Source organism: Bos taurus, chromosome 11, assembly GCF_002263795.3.
Source record: "Bos taurus isolate L1 Dominette 01449 registration number 42190680 breed Hereford chromosome 11, ARS-UCD2.0, whole genome shotgun sequence".
NCBI lineage: Eukaryota > Metazoa > Chordata > Mammalia > Artiodactyla > Bovidae > Bos > Bos taurus.
Genome location: NC_037338.1, coordinates 86,997,891 through 87,022,967, shown reverse-complemented (window position 1 = coordinate 87,022,967; position 25,077 = coordinate 86,997,891). Strand labels below are relative to the sequence as shown.

The 25,077-nt window shown below is 42.7% G+C and overlaps 1 protein-coding gene across 3 annotated transcripts in view; it reads right to left on the bottom strand.

Annotated features, from left to right (window-relative positions):
- NOL10 (nucleolar protein 10) overlaps positions 1–25,077 on the bottom strand; it is an 89,949-nt gene that overhangs the window by 38,462 nt on the left and 26,410 nt on the right. For all 3 annotated transcript variants that reach the window (XM_024998630.2, NM_001075740.2, XM_059891239.1), the window contains 1 exon segment: positions 20,951–21,003. In XM_024998630.2, coding sequence (XP_024854398.1) covers positions 20,951–21,003 — 53 coding nt within the window.

Below are 25,077 nucleotides of genomic sequence, written 5' to 3'. Positions count from 1 at the left end.
ATCCAATTGGGCAGAAGAACCAATTTGAAGGTACATGAAAATACATGCCACGTGCCCAAGATTATCTGTCTGCATGATTACAAGCTACCTGTAAGAGGTTAACCATATACTCCTAGTTTAAAACCGCAAAATTCTCATATATTCTGGAAATGGACAAAAATGATGAAGAGTGGGGAGGAAAGGCAATGAATAGTAAAATTCTCAGAGAGTTGACAGAAAACGGTATCCCTTCCCTTCTTCTTCTTTTGAAAAACCACTGTGAAGCACCTAAAGCTGGGCTAAGGCAGAACTAAGCATTGAGGATTACTGGATGGATGGTTTTAATAGATCGAGGGTGATTAACAATTATTGACAATATTAGAGACAAAGAACCAACTGTACTAACTCAATATAGATGACAGTTTTTTCCATTTACTTATAACAACACTGAGAGTATTTCCTACTATTAATCTAAAAGTCACTAACAATATAGAACAGCAATTAAATATGAAATTGTTATCTTGAGTTTTAAACTAATTATCTACAAAACAGTTTAAAAAACTTTAGTTTACTCCATTTAGTAGAACTATATCAGCATACAATAAATAACTTCTTTCTTTTTTCACAGTAACTCTGAATCAAAATGGGAAACTAACTGTATGTAAAATACCCAAGTGGTCTAATACATGTATCAGTTAAAGTTTTCCCCTACTAGAATTCTAACCCATATCTAATGTGGACTCTGTTACTCTCACTGTAAGGCAAATATTCTTTATTAGAAACAGCTGGGGCCAAAAAGCATCTGAAACTCACTCAGAACCTTAGGCTTCTCAAAAGGTAACAGAGTATGTATACTGCATTTATATAAAGTCTTCAGTGGTGTCTGGGTCAGTGGTCCATAACTAAACACATTAAAAGTTTTCTGAGGCAAAATCCATACATCTTCATGCTAGTGATCTGGATAAACAGACTAGAAAGACTCTTGCCATTACATGTCAGATTTGAGTCCTAATGAAGCATTTCTGATTTTGCCGCCAATGAGTTATAATAAAACAAAACAAAACAAAAAAACAACTAAGAGCTTTTTGGACTTCAGAATGGCAGATCAGAGATGATGGAGTATACTGTACTGTAAATATCATTAACCACTATTAATGATAATTTTTCTAAATGGAAAGCCTGTACCTTCAGAAGGGGAATGGATTTTGCCAACTAAGACGACCAACCCTGCATACATAAACTCAAAGGCAAGCTTCCTTTTCAAACTTTCCCTCCATTATTAGCTGAATGACACCACTAGCACCAGCATGTATTTTCAAATTCTGACAGCTGGGGATTACTAATAACCGATCATAAATAAGCCTAAGACAAGAGAGACAGCTGGGTGAGCCAAGGGAGTGACCATGAATTTGAGCATGTAATTGCATTTGCAACATAATGAGCTGCCTAATTGCATATCCAAGTTTACATGCATTTGTGTGAGTAATTATGAGTCATTTAAAGGTACCTTACTTGTAGTGCTTTGTTCTCTCATTCCTAAAAATCAGATTAGCAAAAGAGCGATTTAATTTTAATATTTAAAAATATTAATTTTAAAAAAGAGAAAAATTATTATCTGCCATGGTTTCAATTCTCATTCCGTTTTTGAAAAGTAGGTTTAGCCACTGAGATAAAATGATAATAAAATAAAATAATTGTTGTTTAGTTGCTAAGTCGTGTCCGACTACAACCTGCCAGGCTCCTCTGTCCATGGGATTTCCCAGGCAAGAACACTGGAGTAGGTTGCCATTTCCTTCTCCAGGGCATCTTCCCCACCCAAGGACTGAACCCACGTCTCCTGCATTGGCAGGTAGATTCTTTACCCCTGGGCCACCAGGGAAGCTCGATCATAAAATAAGGCCAGGTGAAAAGGAAAAAGTAAGATCACTTACGCCACCCTACCACCATCAGCCGACAAACACTTTAGTGGCACACTAACTATATATTACCTCCTCTCCCTCCCAAGCCTAGTTAAAATGACAGTAAATCAATATAAAAGATAATAACCCGCAAGGACAAAAAGAACAAAAGAAGAAAATACAGTGGTTAACAGATTTAACACAGTATAAATTACAGAGGTAATAACAAAGAGGAGACTAGATTCTTTCCTTAGAGTCCTTGAGACCCAGCACTCCCAGGCTCCATGTATCTGGGAAGATGGGCCCAAACAGAGGGGAGATGACAGAGTTGATGAGGCCCCTTAAGAAACCAGAGGATCATTCCCTGGAGAGAGTGAAGGAAAGCTGCTCCATGTGAGTGGATACCCGGCAGTGGTGACTTGAGCTGTAGGGCTGGAGTTGGCAAACTAACTGGTAGCCTACACAAACTCCTGGAAGGCTAGGAGCCACACTCGTGCTGCTGGGCTTCCATCCCTGCCAGTCGAGACCCCCAACACTCCTGGTGAGAAACTGGTGGATTCTCTATAGAAAACTAAAGATCCCCAAAGAGAGCCTTCCCGATGTCCCTATCTGGGAATTCTCCAATACAGGCACAGACCTCATTTTATTGCACTTTTATGATACTATATTCTTTAGAAATTGAAGGTATATGACAACCCTGCGTTGTCAGATGACAAGCTGTTGATCCCTGGGATCAAGAAGATCCCCTGGAGAAGGAAAGGGCAACCCACTCCATTTTTCTTGCCTGGGAAATCACTTGAACAAGAAGCCTGGCAAGGCTACAGTCCGTGGGGGTCACAAAGAGTCAGACACAACTTAGCAACTAAGTACAAATGTGCGTGCTCAGTTGCTTTCTTGGCATCTCATGGACTGTAGCCTCGCCAGGCCCCTCTATCCACAGGATTTCCTGGGCAATAAAATTGGAGTGGGTTGCCATTTCCTTCTCAAGGGGATTCTTCCTGACCCTGGGATCAAACCCTATCTCTGGCATTGGCAGGTGGATTCTTTACCACTGAGCCACCAGGAAAGCCCCCCTCTTTTTCAGCAATAAAATATTTTAAAATTAAGATAAGTACATTTTTTAGACGTAATGCTCTTGCACACAATATAGTATAATGTAAACATATCTTTTATATGCACTGAAAACTAAATGCATATATCCACTGGAGATCTACTGACTTTGAGCTTGGTGATATTCAGAACATGCAAGCTTAGTGAACACCAAATAGTCCAGCTAAATTGAGGAAAAGGGCTTAAAAGAATTACTCTCAAGTGAACCACAGCCAATTCAAGAGAGCAAAAATCTTATTCAAAACCATGACATTCCTTCATAAACCAAATATCTTCAAGTTCTCTTTTAAGTATTCAAAGCTGTACTATATTTAACCTAAGTATTTCTAATTTGAGTTAGAATGAAAAACTGTTCATTTTTGCTTTTTCCAAAAATTGCAAACAGTCATTAAATAGTATGAAAAAGTCCTCAGCTTCCATCTCCCTTCAATGCTCAAGATAAAAGGAAGAATCTTAACATGGTCCCTCTTTTTCAAAGTCCATTGTTAAATGGGACAAACGTGCTCTCGTAGGGTCTCCTCTCCATTCTGTATGTGCTGCCCTCTTCATTCTACCCTAGACAGCCAGACTGTGGCTCTGCAGCAAATATCACTGGATGTTTATCAAGTTACACTTGAAATTCCACGCAGTTTCCTCAAGTTCACATCCAGAGTCTACAGCTCCAAAGACTCCAAGCAATGTTAAAATCCTCTGCTTCCAGTCCTTTCCGGTCCCAATTTCCTAACTATGCTAAAAATGCATAACCTTGACGGCTATGTCTGCACATAAGAATACACGCAACAGCCCCATGGGTGCTAAAGGCACTTGGCCAATTTAATCATTTGAGAATGTATTTATCTTTTTGATCACACACCTGGTAACACCCACTCTCCAAGATCTTGTTTTGTCATTTTATTCCTGCCAGGAGTTACACAGATGGTTTTAGTGTGCTATCCTGGTTACCACATCAGCAGTTTCCTGGTTCTATCCTACTTCCTTACAGGCAAAGGAATTTATTAAAAATTTTTCAGCATATTCTGATGCCTTCTAATTCTAAAGTCCATGTAAAATCTAAAGGTATCCTGAAGAAACTTGGCAGAGACATAGGAAGAGTAAAATGTTTTAAAATTAAGGTTACACTCCTCAACACTGATATTTTTTTTTTTTTTGGAGGGGGGGAGTCCAAAAAATATTTTGCCCCAACATTTAGCAGTTAATATGTATCTACAAGGTGCAATGTGGAACTAGGAAATCCTGAAGAATGTACTTTAAATTCAAGCAAAAGAAGATTTTCCATATATTCCCAAAGAAAGCCAAAGTAGAGCATTATATTGACAGAGCAAAAGAGGGTAGAAGAACCCAAGTTCAATTCATAATTGAATAAAATGTAACAAACCATAATGCACTTAAGTAACTTTCTACAACCCAGGTGGAAAGTCTATTTCAGATTTTACATATGCGTGTTCCCCACTATGATGACAGACCGGATTCCTACAGATGACAATATAACGGCCCTACTAGGATATATGGTATGTGTGTGTATGTACAAGGTTGTGGGAAGGATGTAGTATGTATATTGTATTAATCTTTTTTTTAGTGAAGTCTTAGGATAGATTTCAAAAACTTGACATAAATCTAATCATTTTCAAAAAGAGAAGCGCTTTACAAGGAAAAGCATACACATAATGACATCTTCAAACTCAGAATGAAAGGAAAGCTATGTCGTTTGGTGGGGGGAGTGATGAAAGGGAAAAGATCACCCCCTGTAGCAGAACCAAAAACTGGACTCCAAAAATCGGACTCCATGGCAACCAAGGCAAAAAGTGATGTATAATAAGGTAGAGGGACATTATTTACTTGATAAAAGAAGCATACTGAGATGTCTGGAAAGAGAAGCTCTCTTTTAGAACTAAACTTGAGAAGCATTTCATAGATCTCTCTCTAAGGAACTCTAACTGGACAGTATTTCTTTAAAACAGGTTTACAAAAGAAACTTCCTATGACTGTTAAACATCAAAGAAGCATTAAACTATAATTTATGAAGGTCCAAGTAACATGATCCAAGCAAACAGCTTGATGACCTGACTTGACTCTGTGTTGTCCAACACAGGAGTCACTAGCTACATGTGGCTGCTTAGACTTAACTAAGATGGAATAAAATGTAAAATTCAGTTCCTTAGGCACACTGAGCACATTTTAAATGCTCAATAATCACACATGGCTATTTGCTGCCATGTTGGACAGAGCAGATCTTGGAACATCTCCATCAGAGAAAGTTTTTCTGAACAGCACTGGTTTAGAGAACTCAAAGAAATGAGTGGTGAATACCCATTAATAGGAAACTAGGCAAATAAATTATGACATGCTTATATAACGAAATATTGTGGAATCATTAGAAAGAATGGGTTTACTTTATATTTATCTGATCTGATCAGAATAATATTGATATACCATTACATGACAAAAATCTCTCTCAGAACAGTATGCACCATGAGATCCCGATTCTGCAAAATCACAGCTGGTGTGCGGGCAGGGCTTGCAGGGCAGGCCTGGAGGGAAAGACAATGTGCTCCGTCTTGTTAACAACAGTGGTGGGAATGGCAGTTACAAAGGACTACTTCGGTTTATACGTTTGACTTTTTTCTTAATAGAGCATTTTTCCTAAAGTAAAATAACGTTCCCAAAAGGAGAGAGGCACACATACAGATGGAGTTACCAACTGATCAACAAGCCACACAACATCAAACTGAAACATCAATTGTTTCAGATGATCTTTACGAAGAAGCAGGGGTCCAGCCTATAATTCAGGGTTGAGGCCCTTAGTGAACTTAGTGTATTTGTGATATTGACTGAGAAGAGACCTTTATGAGAGACAAAAGCTCTTTTTTCTCTCCAGGAAATTCAAGAACTTAACTCACTCACAACTTTCATTGTGAGAAACGACCCCAGAAATGCAGATGGATACCACTCTAATGGCAGAAAACAAAGTGGTACTAAAAAGAGCCTTCTTGATGTAGGTGAAAGGAGAGAGTGAAAAAGCTGGGTTAAAATTCAATATTCAAAAAACTAAGATCATGGCATCTGGTCCCATCACTTCATGGCTAACAGATGGGGAAACAATGGAAACAGTGACAATTTTTATTTTCTTGGACTCAAATTACCGTGGACAGTGACAGCAGCCATGAAATTAAAAGACACTTGCTCCTTGGAAGGAAAGCTATGATAAGCCTAGCCAGTGTATTAAAAAGCAGAGGTATCACTTTGCTGACAAAGATCTGTACAATCAAAGCTATGGTTTTTCTAGTAGTCATGTACGGATGTTGTCGGACCATTAAGAAGGCTGAGTGCCATAGAATTGATGTTTTCGAATTGTGGTGCTGGAGAAGACTCTTGACAGTCCCTTGAACTGCAAGAAGATCCAACCAGTCAATCCTAAAGCTATGGTTTTTCTAGTAGCCATGAACAGATGTGAGAGTTAGACCATAAAGAAGGCTCAGTGTCTAAGAATTAATGCTTTTGAACTGCGGTGCTGGGGAAGACTCTTGAGAGTCCCTTGGACTGCAAGGACATCAAACCAGTCAGTCCTAAAGGAAATCAACCCTGAATACTCATTGGAAAGACTGATGCTGATGCTGAAGCTCCAATACTTTGGCCACCTGATGCAAAGAACTAACTCATTGGAAAAGACCCTGATGCTGGGAAAGATTGAGGGCAGGAGAAGAAGGGGGCGACAGAGGATGAGATGGCTGGATGGCATCACTGACACAATGGACATGAGTCTGAGCAACCTGCAGGTGACAGTGAAAGAGAGGGAAGCCTAGCGTGCTGCAGTTCATAAGGTCGCAAAAAGTCTGACATGACTTAGCCACTGAACAACGACCTAATGATCACCAAGCCCTAAGGATGTATTACCTCCTTATTGTCTCTTCTGTGTCTTCCTTCACCATGCATTGCCAGTATCTCAGAGGGAGCTCACAGAACTTTTCCTGATCAATTACAATCCTAACTCCTGCTTCCCTGGTGGCTCAGACGGTCAAGAATCTGCTTGCAATGCAGGAGACCCGGGTTCGATCCCCGGGTCAGGAAGATCCCCTGGAGGGCTGCAGTCCGTGGGGTCGAAAAGAGTTGGACAGGACTGAGCAACTAACAGGCATAACCCCTGCTTCAAAGTCCCCCCTTCCTACAGGCAGAATAATCTTATCCCCATATCTGATCTCACACCCCTGAATAAAACCCATCAAAAGCATGCCACACCACTTTAAACTAAAACCAAAAACACTGTACAAAGGTTTAGATATAGGCCTTTTTATCTCTCCAGTTTTACTTATCTCTTGCCCCTCCCTACCCCTGGAAAACCTAAGCTCCTTCCCAGTGCACTGAACAGATCTGAGGCTCAAATTTCAATCCCTGTGTGCAGAAAGCTCTCTCTTTCTTTCTACCCCATTCACTGGTTAATTCCTACACATCCTTCAAGATTCAGTACAGGGACCTCCCTGGTGGTCCAGTGGTTAAGAATCTGCTGTGCAATGCAGGGAAGTCATGGGATCTTGGCTCCCCAACCAAGGAATGAACCTGGGCCCTTGGCAGTGAAAGCATGGAGTCCTAACCACTGGACCACCAAGGAATTCCCTCCATTTAGTAATTGTGGCCACATGATGCGAAGGGCCTACTCACTGGAAAAGACCCTGATGCTGGGAAAGACTGAAGCAGAAGAGGATGGCAGAGGATGAGATGATTGGATGGCATCACTGATTCATGCACATGAGTTTGAGCAAACTCCAGAAGATAGTGAAAGACAGGGAAGCCTGGCATGTTGCAGCCCATGGGGTCGCAAAGACACGACTGAGTGACTGAACAGCAACAACAACAATTTTCAAAACTACCTTCTAGAGCAATTTAAACTGCTAATAACACAAGTCAATCCCACAATCACCACCCAAAAGGGCATGGGGGAAAAGCAGATGACACTGAAGCAAGGAGATGGATAGATGGAGGCTCATTATATCCATCTTTACTCTTATGCATATTTGAAACATATACATAACAAAATTTTTTAAATGAAGTGTCAATACTCATTCCTTCAAATCAGCACATGTTCAGTTAGAGCCCACAAAGTACCAGACACGGTTCTAGTCACCAGGGATACAGCAGAAAGTAAAACACACAGAAGTCATGCCCTGAGCGTGCTGACATCTGGGCACATGTGCACTGGAAGACAGACTTGCCTGGACTGTGAGAGGACACCAAACCCAAGTAAAAGGAAGTCCAAGTCTTAGAACTTTCTTCTTGTTTTCTGTATTAGCCTGGCCTTTTAAAAGAATGTAGCCCAAATTTCTTACCTGTTTGTATAACTTGTCTTCTATTTTTAAGGTTAAAAAAGAAAAAACAAAACACAACAACTCCACAGTAGGTAATAGGCGTATCTGTCAAAGAAAGTGCCAGAGGATTCAGACTATCAGGCAAACTCAGAAACTCAAAACCGACCCCTGGCTGTAAGCACTACCTTCTACCACCACCGTCTAGGTGACCATACCAACAGGCCCCTGGAGTACCAGAGTGATTCCCATCTCTCTTTTGCCCGAAACAAGAATGGTAAAGAGATGAACCTGGTGAGCACCAAGACGGAAGGAATCACCAGAGCTGGAAAGGCATGATCTTTGGTCAGTATTTGATTCAAAACTAAACCAGCATCTGAATAGGAAGCTTTCAAGCAAACAGGCATGCCAGATGTGCAACCGTTTTAGCAAAAACAAGTATCATCTAAAAACATATTAACAGAATAAAGTTAATGTCATACATGCGTCAAATATTTCCATATGGAAATTATGTTCATTTTTGCCTCGCCGGAACTGAAATTAACTTTTGAAAATGTGACAGGATGTTCAGAAAATTACTTCCTGAGTGTTACACATTAATGCTCTCTGTGTGTCTGCTATTCTGGTGACCCAATAAAATGTGATGGGAAATGGAGAGGATTTCCTTTGTTGAGAAAAATGCCAAAGATACTGTTACTGCCTGAAAGTGTTTAGATTAAAATAGGAAGTCCACATTTCCCCCTTGTAAAGACACAAACAACTTGTTTGTATTAGAACAGAATGCTTTATTAGCCACCTGACACTCATGCCTTACTTCCCATTTCACAATTTTGAACATATAACTGAAAGATTACAAATAGAACACAACACCTTATAAAGCAATTTCATGCATAAGAGAAAATTCAATTACAAGAGATCTGCTGTGAGGTTGGGTAAGTTAGAAAAGAAGCTCACTCTGCTTTTCATCCCTCTCTTTTTCTGTTAATTAGAAAAAGTAATGAAAATACACGGAGCTTGGAATTAACTGCCACTAACCTGCTGTTCTTATAAGTGCCTCACTTATTTTTCTCCATAAAGTTAGGTCTATCACCTTCCATAAGATGTCTTATCCCCGCAGATCTTTCCTATGGGCTTGGCTTTATCTTTTAAATGCTTTTCTTAGAGAACAAAATTAAATGTATGTTCCATCTACATTATCATGAATCAAGACATCTAAAAAATACCCATCTCTGAACTCAGAGTTAAACTCAATTTAAAATGCATCAGGTTTTTCATTCACATTTGTCTTCTCTTTCCTTTTCCACTGCCTCATGTATTCGGATAGCTCTTCCCACACACTCAGTAATGAAGTTTCTTCCTTAATCTAATGTGCCATCATTTTCTTTACCTCCCATGGGGTGCCTTTCTTTTATGAACTTATTCTTTTCCTAAATCCTATAAACATGCCTTCTCTAGATGGTGCCTGATAACATAATTCCTGAACTCTTTTTCTGAGCTTTCTCTAATCCTCTATCTGTGAAATATTTCTCAATGAACAAGCATATTAACAACCTCAAGAACACCCCTTCACTGTATCTCTTGTCCTTCCCCAGCCCCACTCACATGTGGAATCACTGCCAACATCCTGCTTAATTTATTCCTTTGAGTTAGAGCTAAACAAAACCCCCAACCCCTTTTTCACAGATACCATTGCAAAGCCCTATCTCACTCATTCTGAACTTGCTAACTATATTTAAAATTTCTTTCCTTTCTTCTACTCTGACCACTGTATTTAATACTTCTGAGCTGTAATTTCACTGGTTTAACTTCTTACATAGAGACCAGGTTCTAAAGTCAAGCAGCTAAGATTAACAAGATGGTGCGAAAGAATCTGCCTGCCAATGGAGAAGACCCAAGAGACTCAGCTTTGATCCCTGGGTCAGAAGATTCCCTGGAGGAGGAAACGGCAACCTACTCTAGACTTCTTGACTGGCGGGCTACAGTCCACAGGATCGCAAAGAGTTGGACACAAATGAGCAGAACACAGAACAGCAGCAATTAAAGTCAAACCTGAAAATCCTTCGGGTTGCCCTTCAGTAAGTCTAAAAAAGCACATGTGCCTCGGGTGTTGACCAGCATCAGATACAGTGGGCAACCTGCAGCCAGGGGCCTTGTCACCGAAAACTCTTATCTTAAATTACCAGAACCATCCTCAGTATGGCAATGCTATAAGAGATATTGGGAACAAATATCTTTTGAAGAAAACACTCAAGCAGTCCCTTTCAAATCGCATGCCTCATCTCAACCATATAATAAGTGATCTCTACGAGTTTATAATAACATAGAAAAACAGGAAGTGAGAAAAAAGCAAGATATTAGATTATTATCAATTTAAAACAATGGAAAAAATAGAGCAAAATGTTAAAATGTGTTTGCCCTTCCCTGACAGCTCAGTTGGCAAAGAATCCACCTGCAATGCAGGAGACCCCAGTTTGATTCCTGGATCGGGAAGATCCATTGGAGAAGGGATAGGCTACCCACGCCAGTATTCTTGGGCTTCCCTTGCGGCTCAGCTGGTAAAGAATCCGCCTGCAATGTGGGAGACCTGGGTTCAATCCCTGGGTTGGGAAGACCCCCTGGAGAAGGGAAAGGCTACCCACTCCAGTATTCTGGCCTGGAGAATTCCAGGGACTGTATAGTCATGGGGTCGCAAAGAGCTGGACACAACTGAGCGACTTTCACTTTCACTTTGGTTAATGGAATTGTGAGTTTTCTACTTGTCTTTATTGGCCATTTTCTATAGTGTGCTTTTGATAATAGAATGTGGGAAACGGACTTCAGTTTTAAAACTCAGATTTTTAATTTAAGCAACCAAATTTCATCACTGCTTTCTGTTTCAATAACAGCAAAACCAAAGGCATTCAGTAGTGCTCTCTCCACCTCTAGTTTACATGACTTGTAACAGACTGAACAGTATCAAATCATATTTTTCACATCATTTTCTTCACTCACACCTGTGATTTTGTCACAACCTTTTCAGTATATATTTATTTTGTTCAATATCACATTCTTCCTAAAAGCCCACATAAAAGCCCACATTCATATAATGCTAAATATAAAATATACTCTTTGCCACTGGACCCATCAAATTTTACTCAATGCAAAAACGTACAACAGCAATAATCAGCTGAACGTCTGTCAGGCAGCAAGCACCATGATAAATGACTGTCTACTGCACACAGCTGTCTCACAAAATCATTCTTCCTTTGTAGCTCAAGAAACAGAGGCTCAGTCAGGATAAGTAACTTGTTCGAGGTCACCAAATTCGTGTAAGTGGCAATCCAGAAATTCAAACTCAGGTCAGATGAATTTTAAAATTCCTTCCATAACCAACAGGGAATGACGAAATGTCTTCACAATCCAGCTCTGGAACTAGCTTGTCATTTGACCTTGAACAAATGACTCGGTTTCTCAGCTATCAATTAAGGGGCTGGACTAGATGACCCCAAAGCTCCTGACCTGCTCTAGTGTTCTGTGCTTCAAAAGCTTCCCCTGTTCCTTTGCAGCATGTGAAGAAACCATTTATTGTGGAAAACATTTCAGCATTTATCTGTCCAGTTCATGCTCTGTCTTGTATGTCCTCTGATGCTAGAAAGTTCCCCAGATACATCAGGTACTGCCTCCTTAAACCAAGAAAATATGCTGCAATTGGCACTAGAAAATAGGAATTTCTCAATTAAAAAAAAAAAAGAATAGGAATTTCTAACAAAACTACTTCTGTCACTATCTCTAATATCTCTCTGCTTAAATGAGCATCTGAGAGGAAAACGTCATCCGTCACTTCTAGGATTCCATGTGAACATTAACATATTCAGGGCCATTTCAGCGTATACTAGTGGGTCAAAGAGATCTCACATCTGGGGAATCTCTGACATCAGATTAGTAAACATAAGAGCCGTCAGTCTTGGCTTTGAATCGTACTGGATCAATGGTCCATACTAGAAGCCAAATCTTAGAAAGCAGCAGGCACGGCACTTCCAGCAGCTCCAGCTAAAAGCACAGGAAGAAAAATGATGCATTTCCAATCATTATAATGCATAAGCCCATCCTATCCTAGATGGATCACAATAAACTGTGGAAAATTCTTCAAGAGATGGGAATACCAGACCACCTGATCTGCCTCTTGAGAAATGTGTATGCAGGTCAGGAAGCAACAGTTAGAACTGGACATGGAACAACAGACTGGTTCCAATTAGGAAAAGGAGTTTGTCAAGGCTGTATATTGTAACCCTGTTTATTTAACTTATATGCAGAGTACATCATGAGAAACGCTGGACTGGAAGAAACACAAGCTGGAATCAAGATTGCCGGGAGAAATCTCAATAACCTCAGATATGCAGATGACACCACCCTTATGGCAGCAAGTGAAGAGGAACTCAAAAGCCTCTTGATGAAAGTGAGAGGGGAAAGTGAAAAAGTTGGCTTAAAGCTCCACATTCAGAAAACGAAGATCATGGCATCCGGTCCCATCACTTCATGGGAAATAGATGGGGAAACAATGGAAACAGTGTCAGACTTTCTTTTTCTGGGCTCCAAAATCACTGCAGATGGTGACTGCAGCCATGAAATTAAAAGACGCTTACTCCTTGGAAGGAAAGTGATGACCAACCTAGATAGCATATTCAAAAGCAGAGACATTACTTTGCCAACAAAGGTTCGTCTAGTCAAGGCTATGGTTTTTCCTGTGGTCATGTATGGATGTGAGAGTTGGACTGTGAAGAAGGCTGAGCGCCGAAGAATTGATGCTTTTGAACTGTGGTGTTGGAGAAGACTCTTGAGAGTCCCTTGGACTGCAAGGAGATCCAACCAGTCCATTCTGAAGGAGATCAGCCCTGGGATTTCTTTGGAGGGAATGATGCTGAAGCCAAAACTCCAGTACTTTGGCCACCTCATGCGAAGAGTTGACTCACTGGAAAAGACTCTGATGCTGGGAGGGATTGGGGGCAGGAGGAGAAGGGGACAACAGAGGATGAGATGGCTGGATGGCATCACTGACTCGATGGACGTGAGTCTCAGTGAACTCCGGGAGTTGGTGATGGACAGGGAGGCCTGGTGTGCTGCGATTCATGGGGTTGCAAAGAGTCGGACACGACTGAGCGACTGATCTGATCTGATCCTAGATGCAAAGCCAAAGTTCCCCCACACATTTCAAAAGAGGTACAAAAGAAGCTCAATGTCCTTACTTTCATATTCTCCTTCTATATTTTTTTAGGAAAGAGTTTATCTCACAACAGCACCAGTCATACATCTTTTGGATGAGGCATTTCTTTTAGAAATCTGTCAGCCTTCACAAACATAATGATTGAAAGTGAAAGTGAAGTCGCTCAGTCATGTCCGACTCTTTGCAACCCCATGGACTGTAGCCTACCAGATTCCTCAATCCATTGGATTTTCCAGGCAAGAGTGGGTTGCCATTTCCTTCTCCAGGAGATCTTTGCGGCCCAGGGATTGAATCCAGATCTCCTGCACTGTAGGCAGACGCTTTATCATCTGAGCCACCAGGGAAGTTCAGAAATGCATAAGGACTGCATGATCCCAAGATTCTGTGATCGTTCTGATTAGAACATACTGTCAGAGCAAAGGAACTGATCCTTATCCTGTTGTATAAAAATTACAGTCTAGCACTTATGAGTCATGTTCTTAACTTTTTAACTTCACTAATGGTAGCAGAAAAAGGCAGATGCTAAATTCAAATGTGGTATAAGAAGAGCTAAAAATCACTGCAAAGCAGCCACTGTAAAACATATGACCATTATCTAAGATTCTTCAAATTACAGTTATCTGATTATCTCATATATGTTTTATTAATTTTTCAGCACATATTAATCGAATGCCTACAGCATAAAAGGCACTGCTTTTGGTGGTAGGAATATAACTGGGAAAAAAAGAAACAATATCCCTGTGTCCATGTTTTTTATATCATAATAAAGAAAAATACACATTCATTACATATTTATTCATGTTTTTTATTTATATAAATATATAAATAAGTAAGTAAATATAAGGAAGATTTTGTGCTTCAATGGAAAGTTATGTATAATCAAGAGTAGGGGGTCCACAAACTTTTTCTTAAAGATTTCGGGGCTTGCAGACCACGGGGTCTTTCTATCATAATTACTCAACTTTACCTCTTTGGTCAGAAAACTGCTGTAGACAACACATAATAAATGAATGGCTGCACTGTTCCAAGGCAGTAGGCATTTAGTTAGGTGTTTAGTTTGCCAAACTCCTGGTCTAAGAGCATGCCTTTCAAGATTACCTGATTCTGATTCCATGGGATACATTTTACAACTGTGTGAACTGTAAGTAACTGACAGCAATGCAAGATGAATTGCTAACAGTCATGCGAAAGAATTCTGTCATGGACAGATAACCCTCCATACCTTCGGAAAAGCCAATCTATTCATCTGTACATTCCCAACTCAGCATCACCTTATTCCACGTAAATCTGTGCTATTTTAGACTTCACCTTTGATGACACATGCCTGGTTCCTTTAATAAGTTAAATGAAATTTTTAACACGTTTTTTTGAGATCTATGTGAAAGTCATGACTTTCCTTTTTTCTGAAAATTATTCTTCAACAGTTTTTGCCATCTCAACATAAAACACACAATGGACTCACCTGAAAGTGTCAGAAAGACTTTAGCACCAAGAAGAACAGCCCAAGCACAGCTTGTTCCCTTGGCACCAGATGAATCCAAAGGAGAGCTGCATGGACTCTCTGTTTCTAACTTTAATTTTCTTCTCTACTAATTCTGTGTTTGGGATTAGTTTACGACCTGTAAGTTATTCCCTGATGCTGGCAGCGATGACGAGGGATTTGGTCTTTTGCTCTAACCACTTGTCGATCTCTGTAAACGGATAAACGTTTTCAGAGACCTGTTCTCTGATGGTTAGAGAAAACGGAGTTTCCTGTGTTTTAAACTTTTCCATTTTGTAGGGCATTCTAAGTTAATGATAGGAGCTAAGATGTTATTGAGCAAAATGACAAGCCCTTGGGGGCTGTCAAGGAGAAGACTGGTAGACTCTGACTGGCTGCTTTTATATTTTATCATCACTATTCTTGGCCACGTTAGGCTGCATACGGAATTCACTGACCAGGTGAGGAACCCCCTGCAGTGGAAGCATGGAGTCTTCACCACTAAACCACCAGGGAAGTCCTATTTTTATATTTTAAATTAACCTGGCTGTTGTATGAAAAACAGAATGCAAGAGAGACAAAGGGAAAGAGGAAGGACCCGGTAAGAGGCCATTAAGGTAACCCAGATGTGTGGCAGAAGCAGAAGTACTGAAAAATGGCTGGATTTGAACCAATACTGGAAAAAGAGTTGATGTGAGGTTTAGATGGACTGGACAAGGACACACGAAGAGGACAGGCGAGGAAACACAGCTGTGCCTGTGCTCTGGGCCGAGGAACTGAGTAAGCAACGAAGTGAGAAGAGGGGAGGGTGGGGAGCTGGGACCAGGAATTCTGCTGTGGACACATAACTAGAGGGCACCAATGAGACGTCTAGTGGAAAGGTCTCCACCTCCATGGCCCAGCAGACTGGTGGGTATGTGACTCTGCAGCTCCGAGGGGAAGGAAAGGCTGGAGACAGAAGTTTGGAAGTCCGTAGCACACAGGTGTCCCTATGGAGCCTGGGGGACAGGTGAGCTCCCTGAGGGGAAAACAAAGAGACAAGAACTAAGCCCCAGCACCAAAGGGAGAGCGCCGAGGCTCAATCACCGGGCCCGAGAGCAGGAAAAGCCACGAAAGCAGACTGACTGGAAGGGCTACCTGGGCGACAGGACGACAACCAGGAGAATGTGGCCTCCAGAAGCCAGCATGGCCTGGCCGAGAGGGCTAAACGCCGCCTAAGTGATCTGCAGATGAGATCTACTTTATGGGAGAAAGCACGTCTGCCTGCACAATGGACTCTGCACGAAAAGCAGAACCTTCTGTCGGCCAAAGTTCTCTCTGCCGCCTGCCTCGTTTCCAGAGACTGTGGGAGAGAGACCAGTCTTTCACCATCTTGCCCCCAGAAGTGTGCTGCAATCATAAGACAAAATAAAAGACCAAGTCCCTAGCCCCAAACTTTAAAACGAGGAAGAGAGTATCTATATAAAAAGGAGACACTAAATACTCTGTAAGGTACTGTCAAATCTAATGCTAAACTAAAATAATGTATTTGCCAAACGGACAGCTCATAAAAATGTTACCATCTTAAGAGGTGAAGGTAAGGAGTAACTGCAAGGAAGCACTATGTAACTATGTCCTTCAGCCTTCTGGAAAATCATGCCAAAACATCCCAAGCAGTAATGCCTTCCCTGGTGGCTCAGTGGGTGAAGAATCCTCCTGCAACGCAGGAGACACAGGAGATGCGGGTTCAATCCCTGGGTCAGGAAGATCCATCCCCTGGAGAAAGAAATGGTGATCCACTCCAGTTTTCCGGCCTGGAGAATCCCCATGACAGAGGAGTCTGGCGGGCTATACAGTCCATGGGGTCACACAGAGTTGGACACAACTGAGTGACCGAGCACTCCCATCCCAAGCAGCAATGACGTGTGCTTGTGTGTTACAACTAAGTGAAACAAGTGTCCTTGAGATTTTATGCTTCTTAATACGCAATCATCTCTCTTTTCAAAGAGTTCTGTACATTTCATGCATTATGCTGAGTAAGTTCCAGTGTTATTTCTTAAAAAAAACCAGGAGCGCTGGTGTGAGTAAGTATAACTCTGTGTTCAACTCTGCCCTACATGCAGGTACTCTGGTTCCAGGAGTACTTTCCAAATTTAAAAAACTTATGTGTTTAAAAAAAAAATCATACATCTTCAATCAATTGACTTTTAGTCTTCTAATTCAAATAGCTTCCTAATAAACAAGTAATTATTCTTTTTCTCAAGTTTATGCATTCGTGTGTGTGTGTACACGCACTAAGTTGCTTCAGTCAGGTCCAACTCTTTTTGACCCCGTGGACTGTAGCCCTCCAGGCATTTCTGTCCACGGGATTCTCCAGGCAAGAATACTGGAGTGGGTTGCCATGCCTTCCTCCAAGGGATCTCCCAGACCCAGGGATAAAACCTGTGTCTCTTACATCTCCTACATTGACTGGCAGGTGAGTCCTTTATCACTAGCGCCACCTGGGAAGCCCTTACGCATCCATACACATTATCAAGCATGCCAGGCATCACGTGTCCGTCATGTGTGGTCTCGGAGCTCACTGACCCATGGGGCCTTGGAGCCCAGAAGCATTTCCAACAGGAACAGTACTCGGCACCCTGGCAGGTTTGGGCTGGGTGCCACAGGACTTGGATTCCCTCTGGAGCCCATGCAGTTGCCAAAGGTGTTAATTAGGAAGAACCTACGATTAAATTATATATCAGAGGAACCCAAACTTGAAAAACTGTTTCTGGCATTAGTCCTGAAAGCTTCAGCTGAATTAGGCCCTGGAATTTAAAAAGCAAACAAACAAAAGAACAGATCCTGGTCTCTCAGAGACAGAAAAAGAGAACACTGAGAAAATGGGGAAAGAGCTGGAGAAAACCCATTTGGTCATAAAAGACTAGCTAGCTATTGGGATAAGTAAGTGGCAGAGACCATATAAATCAGGAAGTGCATTTACTCTAAAAAGATTTCAAGTACTCAAGAAAGATGGTATAGAGTACACAGGCAAAAATTAACAAGCTGAAAGAACATTAAGCTGTCTTCATTTTCAGCACAGCCTCAAAGCGGGGGTGGGGGAAAAAGGGTTTTCGTAACTGGTTTATAAGACGTTAATACAAATCGTTGTCCAAACTGCCTATATTTGGCATGAATTGCATATTCAACACACACTTCTCTGGTTCTATAGGCCTCAAATAAATCTCTGTGAAAAATGTCAGCCTGGTGAGTTTGATAAAAATCTTAGCAAAGACGGCAGGCTTTCAGACCCCTGGGCTCTTTTGCTCTGAAGGAGTGTCACGGAGAACAGGTTCCAAGTAAAGACAAGTGGCACCATAAATCCTCACGGTGTACGAGGCAGCAGGGCAGAAAGATAGGTTAGGGAGGAACACTTAGGTACAAGCTGCCACACAATGCTCAGCTGAGCAAGAACAACTCTGCACTGACCGTCCCCATAAGCTCAGCCACTTGGGAGCAGTCTCTGGGTGGCTTTTTGACTTTGCTTGGTTACATCTGAGCTACAGAGTTGAAACTAAGAAGATCTTCTAAGATAAGCTAACGCTGATCAAAAAAGCTGCTTCTCACCACCTGGCCAGCAATGGGTCCCCTCTTGTGTGAAGCTCCCAGTGCTTGGAACAAAAAAAAACCCAGCCTGAGAAATGGATCCAGACAAACAGAAGTGAGCGGGGGTCTCCTCCAGTTCTATCATCCCCTTTCTCCTCCTGGTTCAAGCAGTCACCTCCGTGCCCACACATTCACCAGGGAGAAAGCGGCTGTCGCGTGTGGTCCTTTCCTCTCCCTTCCCCCCACGTCCAGGCAACGGCCAAGCCTATCTTACAACTGTTGTCAATTGTCCCAGTTCTCTCCACTGCCACCATCTTTGCACAAGCTGGTGAAATGGCCTTCCTGCAAAAACAGAACCGCCCCACCCCGCTCCACACAGAGGGATGCCCAGCCGGAGGCTCCTCATCAGCTGAGCAGACTCCCGATCCGGCCTCCACGCCCTGCTCAGTGCTCGTTTGCCCTCCCACTGGTGGATTCTACATACTTCTTACACGAAGAAGGGCTCTTCGACACGAGACATCAAGAACTTGTAGGCAGATGCTGAAGATCAAACCGCAGAACACCCTCCTGAGAGGAAGACAGAGTGAGACCTCTCCCAGGAGAAGTTCAGAGGGGGGCAAGCTGATTTAGTCGGCCTCTCCTGACATGCCCAGATGGGCTGACGCCGTGAGAAAACTCAGTGCTGGACTGAGGGAAGGCTCTTCTTGTGACAGACACAAGTCTTTATCGGTGGATGCCTCTGGACACGCTGCCTGGCTATTCAAGGAGGATAACCCCCTGGAATCACTGCCTGCCAGATCAGACTTCTCTGAGACTACCCTAGAACCTCCCAAGCCCCAGTTTCTAAAGGGGAGGTCTGGCAAAGGTAACACAGGGACCATGTCTCTCCTGCAGATCACCACAGCCTGTTCTTGCTGCTTCTGGGTTAGATCTGATCTAATCCCCTCTCCTGGTGGCAGCCAGAAGTTAATAATCCTTCAGAAATGCAGGTCTCATCCTATCACTCTTGCAGCTGCACCACCACACCCAGCCCACAGGATCATCGTACCCTGGCTGCAGAGCACCCCTTCAGCCTGAGCTACCCCGTCCCTCAAGGGCAAATGCCCAGCCATGTGTGTTACCTTCTTCTGGATCTTGGCAGACAATGTTCCCTTTACTTCCAAGACCCTTCTCCCATTCTGCACCCCACCCCCTTCATCTAGAACACAGAACCAGCCTTCCAGTCGTTCCTCGGAAATCAATTCCTCTGGAAGGTTTCTGCCAAGTATCTGCCATACTTCCCACTAGTTTCCAGTTCCAGGCTCCTTACTTCAGTTAAGAGTGTTCATCACGCTGACCGGAAACTGTCTACTTTCTTGTTTTACTTCCTAATAATGACCTCTGCAAGGAAAGGGGTGGTATCCTATCCACTGTTACACTGTCAACCCACAGCACTGGGCCTGACACAGCTGATACAGTCAATAACCAGTTACCGATTGAATGAAGACAAAGACACACAAACTAACAGGAAGACAGAAGCAGTATCTCTGAGAGGCTGGGGAGAAAAGGAACAAATGACAATTTAGGAAAATGGAAAAGCTGCTGTTTGAATGACCTTCTTCACCATCAACCAAAAGAAACACCCCAAAGTGCTTTCAACAACATAGCAGGTTCCTGAAGCCATAGAAAGGCAACATTAACAGAGTATCTTTTTTGGGGGCGCGGAGAGGGGCGAAACATACCCATGGTTGAACTATTTCAAAAGAACCATCATAAATATGAAGAATCTTCATAACTGGAGGCTAACGTTGATCACAGAGCGTTTACTTCCCCAAATATCTGATCTTCCACACTCCCCATGCTCTTCTCCGCAAATCTCAGAAAAGGAGATGTGTGGTGACCAGAATCTAAGGCCAACTTTGCAGTACAGGCTTTTCTGTTTAGGTATAGGTAGGGAAGTGTCTGGCATATGTAATGGAAGAATGCTTTAAGGAAGGAGAAAAAAAAAAGGGACAAGATAATAAACTGCATGCCATCACGGATCATGGCAATCTAAGATGGTTTCTTATACACAGAACCCATTTTTAAAAGACAATGCGATGACCGAAAGAGTCCTAGACTTTTATTTTAGAGGATTAGGTCTCTTGATCACTAATAGCCGGAAGTTTCTGAAACATTCTGAAACAAAAAACAAATGCAAATCTGAAGAATAAAGATGAATTTCTACTGACGACTTTTAATGGGATGTTAAGTAGTTTCCCATAAAAGAATGGTTAAACATTCATTACTTTATTGGCTCCAGGAAGTACAGTGATTTGACAAGTGAGCCACTGTGTCTAATTTACACAGCCACATGCAGGCCCAAAGTCCCTCGACACAGCCAGCTTAAAAATACAGTGTCTTTCCTTGTTCTATTTTTACCGTAACTCCTTTTTGTATCACTTACCGGAATGTAATAGATGCCCATCTTGGGGGCTTCATTGGCGGTAAGAAGCATTCCTAAAAATAAACACAATGAAAAAGGTAAACATAAGGGAAAATAAAAATACTCTTCCTACTTGCTTTATATTTTGAAATGAGTGAAATGCTCAGAACACGATGAACAGCAGAAGAGTAAGACCAGCAGCCAGGCACCCTCGGAGTCAGGCTGTGGGCTATGGTCCCTGACCCTCCTGGATGGGGCATCTGAAGTATCAGAAAGACCAGCTTCCCCATCTGCAAAACACTCAGGCTGTATCAGCTAAGTGATTGAGTGGTTCCCACAGAGAAGGGCCACCATTTTTAAGAGTTAAGTTTTAAGCTTCAGATACACCAATAAAAGGTAGATTCGATGCACTATTATGTATTATGAAAGTTAAGAAAGGTATCTTTCTGTTAATCAGGAATCAAAGAACCAAAGTAAAGCATTTCCCACAAAATGTCAGAGCAAAGTAGTTCCTCATGTTTGAATTAAACTTTACACCTTAATAGAAAACAAAATGGCTTAAGAGGAATGCTAAATGTAGCTACACTAGAAAAGACCCAGATAGAATCTGACAGCCTTTACCAAAATGATTCACCCAGAGAGTGGCTGATAATTTAGTCCAGGGATCAGTGCTCTCAGAAAGTGAGAATGGAGTGAGGGACAGCCTGTGGCATCCAGTGATGGCTCCCCTCAAACCCCAGGAACAACAGTAATGAATCCACTGCACTTCAGCACAGAACTGGGGCGCTCAGCCAGCTCAGCCCTGGGCTCAGGTCTCTGCCACACAGCCAATCTGCTGCCCCACCCCACCCTGCAGGGGCTCTCATGGCAGCTCTGACCCTCTCTGCCCTGTTCCAGAACGATGAACCGAAGCAAAACTAAAGTCAGTCCTTTGTAATTTACAAAACACTTCTGTGTACTTTATCTTGGTGAAGACGTGACAACTCTCTGACATAAGGACTATCGTACTTATTTACAGATCAAAAAATAAAGCTCATATGTACTGAGTTACAAGTGCTGAGCAGAACATTCAGAACATTACAAGCTACAGAACTTAAGAGCAAAATTTCAGACAAGAGCTCATTTTTTTAAATACCTTTACATATCAACTTACATTACCTTCATTTAAAAAATCTATTTGTAAAATACAACAGAAAAATGCACAGAAAGCACACATTTGGATTACCAGACCCTCGACCCAGGGATCAAACCCAGGTCTCCTGCAAGGCAGGCAGCTTCTTTACTGTCTGAGATGCCACGGAAGCTCACAATCCTAATTAAGTACACCAAACGCTAAGGATGGTGATGTAATTCTGTGATTTAAAAAGTACTTTTGTGCTGCTCTTCGGTTAGCACAAAAGCTTGCCAAAGCGATGCTCTTTAATGCTGTTAACAGAAATATGATGCTGAGGTAGAGGAGGTTCACTGATAGAGAGCAGGAGCTCAACGTTCTGCCGGCAAAGCCATGTTACACACATCAAGTCCAAAGGGGGAGTGAGTCCTGAGCTGCAACCAACCTTCCCTAGAACACACACACACACACCCTTCACCAGAACACACACACACACACACACACACAACCTTCACAACACACAAACTTCACCACAACACACACCCTTCACCACAACACACACACATAGCCGAGGAAGCAAGAGACACACACGCGCATACAACCTTCACTACAACATATACACACAGCCGAGGAAGCAACACACACATACACACACACACAACCTTCACCACAACACAAACACACAGCCGAGGAAGCCACACACACACACACACACACTCACTCACTCACTCGAGGAAGCAAGAAATGTACGTCTAAATGAAAGTCAAGTAAAAATCAGACACTTTCTCACAGCTTGTAGCCTCCACAAACTCTTTCATGTGGGAACTTTTTCTGGCCTTGGAGACAACTGCTCACTGAAGTTCACACAGGAAGAAACCACCTCTAGTGACCTGCGCTTCCCAAGTCTAACAGCCCCATCAGAACTTCTCCAGGACCTTTAGACAGGGTTAAAGAAGAAGGTCTGGAAATTGAAGAGACATCTTACAATCAGAAAGAAGGCTCCCAACAAAGACATCCCCTAAGCCCAGCCTCCCTGGCTCAACCCTGAACACTCAACAGCAAACGCTTTACAGGGAAACACAGTACACCCACCAAACAGACCACAGGAAAGGCTCGGCGCTGATCACACAGGAGAATCCAGGCCGGATGCGGCAGACTGTCTCCTACAATGAGCAGGACCTCACCTGACCAAACACGGCCAACAACACAAGCTGACCTACCGAGAAACCAAAGTCGGGACAGTTAGGACCAAAACAAATTATAAAGGAGAAAGCAACCTCACACAGCCCAGGAACACGAGGAGTTTCTAACAAGAGGGAAGCAGGAAAGTCAACCCAGGTATGGAGTTAGTTCAGCAGAAATTAAGACAATCACAGGTGAAAGGCAAGAAGAGGGTGAAGTACTGAGCCAGGCACTCTACCTCCACAGGTGAGAAGGTAGCTCAGGAAAGCAAGACCGTTTGCTCAAGGTCACCACCGAGCCAGCTGATACTGGACTGATTCCAAAGCCCGTGGAACATGGGACTCTAAAACTCCAACGACAACTAAGATAAAGTGAAAAGACTTCTTGCACGATCAAATAAATCATTAAAACACACAGATATAAACACCATATAGTAACATGACAAACGTATTTAATAACAATGTCAAACTGAAAAGCAAAAGACAATTACACATGGTGACAATTTAAAACACACGAACAAGTGATTTATAAGACAAGAATTTCTGGGAATTCCCCAGTGGTCCGGTGTTTAAGACTACACTCTTCCAAGGCAGGGAGTGCAGGTTCAATCCCTGGCTGGGAAACTAAGATGCCACAGGCCGCTCAGTGTGGCCCCCCAAAAAGAATTTCTCTAATGGAAGGAGTAATGACACTTGTGAAGAGATTGTGAGATTATGGCTTTTCCTTTAAATTTCCTTACAAGGGGGCGACAGAGGGTGAGATGGTTGGATGGCATCACCGACTCAGTGGACATGAGTTTGAGTAAACTCTCAGAGATAGTGAAGGATGGGGAAGCCTAGTGTGCTGCAGTCCACAGGGCCGCCAAGAGTCGGATACGACTGGGCAGCTGAACAACAGCACCAACAATAAAAATGGGAACCTTGGAAGAGAAGGCAGAGATCATCAGCACTGAGGAAGAGCCCACAGCTCCAGCGTGGACAGAGTGTATGACACGACGTGCTCCTCAGAGACACGCAGAGAACAAATCTCATCTGTCCAGGCTTTGGGGGTGAAGGACTCAGGGAAGGTCACAGCTCTAAATCAGAAACATTGCTCAAGCCAGGACGAACTCAAAGCGTGCTTCCTGGGCCAGTTTGAAAACTGCCGTCAAGCTTGCCGGTGAGTGTAGAAACTGAAGAATTTAGAAACATGTATAGCAACTCGACCTTGCGGCGAGTTCCAAACGTGTAACCCTTTTCCTACTAATTCACCTTACTTGACAAAAGTATCCACCTGCAATGGATTGGAAATTTAAAAACAAAACAAAAAACATAAAAGGCTTGTACTTCATCAGATACATCTGAGAATCACTGCCTGGAAACGGAGGGCATCGGGTCATAGCTGGAGCGGCTCAGAGCAGACAAGCTGTGCGGAACTGCCCTGTGCTGGAAAGGACAGGACACGCCTTTTCGTGCGGTCAACTCCTACAGAAAGTGGGGAGCCTGCTGTTTTACTACACATGGCGCCAAGGTTAGTGATGGGCCACATCTTATTTCTAGGCAGGCTACTGGGAGGTTGCTGAGAGAATAAAAGGCGACTTCAGGTCTGATGATACAGACCGCCTCCAGCAGGCCTAAAAGCAGGAAAAACAGCCTGGATCACTGGTACAATTCTGAAGCCTGAGTAGCCTTTCTGAGTGGACATCTCCTTCTCCTTCTCCCAGTGGTTCTGGATTCCACAGGTCGGGCTGGGGCTCAGCAAGCACTGCGGACCGGGGTCGTGGGGCCGCGACCTCAGTTTCCCAACCTGCAGGGCAGCACCTGACATGGAGACTCAGCACGAGCAACTAGAAGCTGAGGCCACTAAGACAGAACCG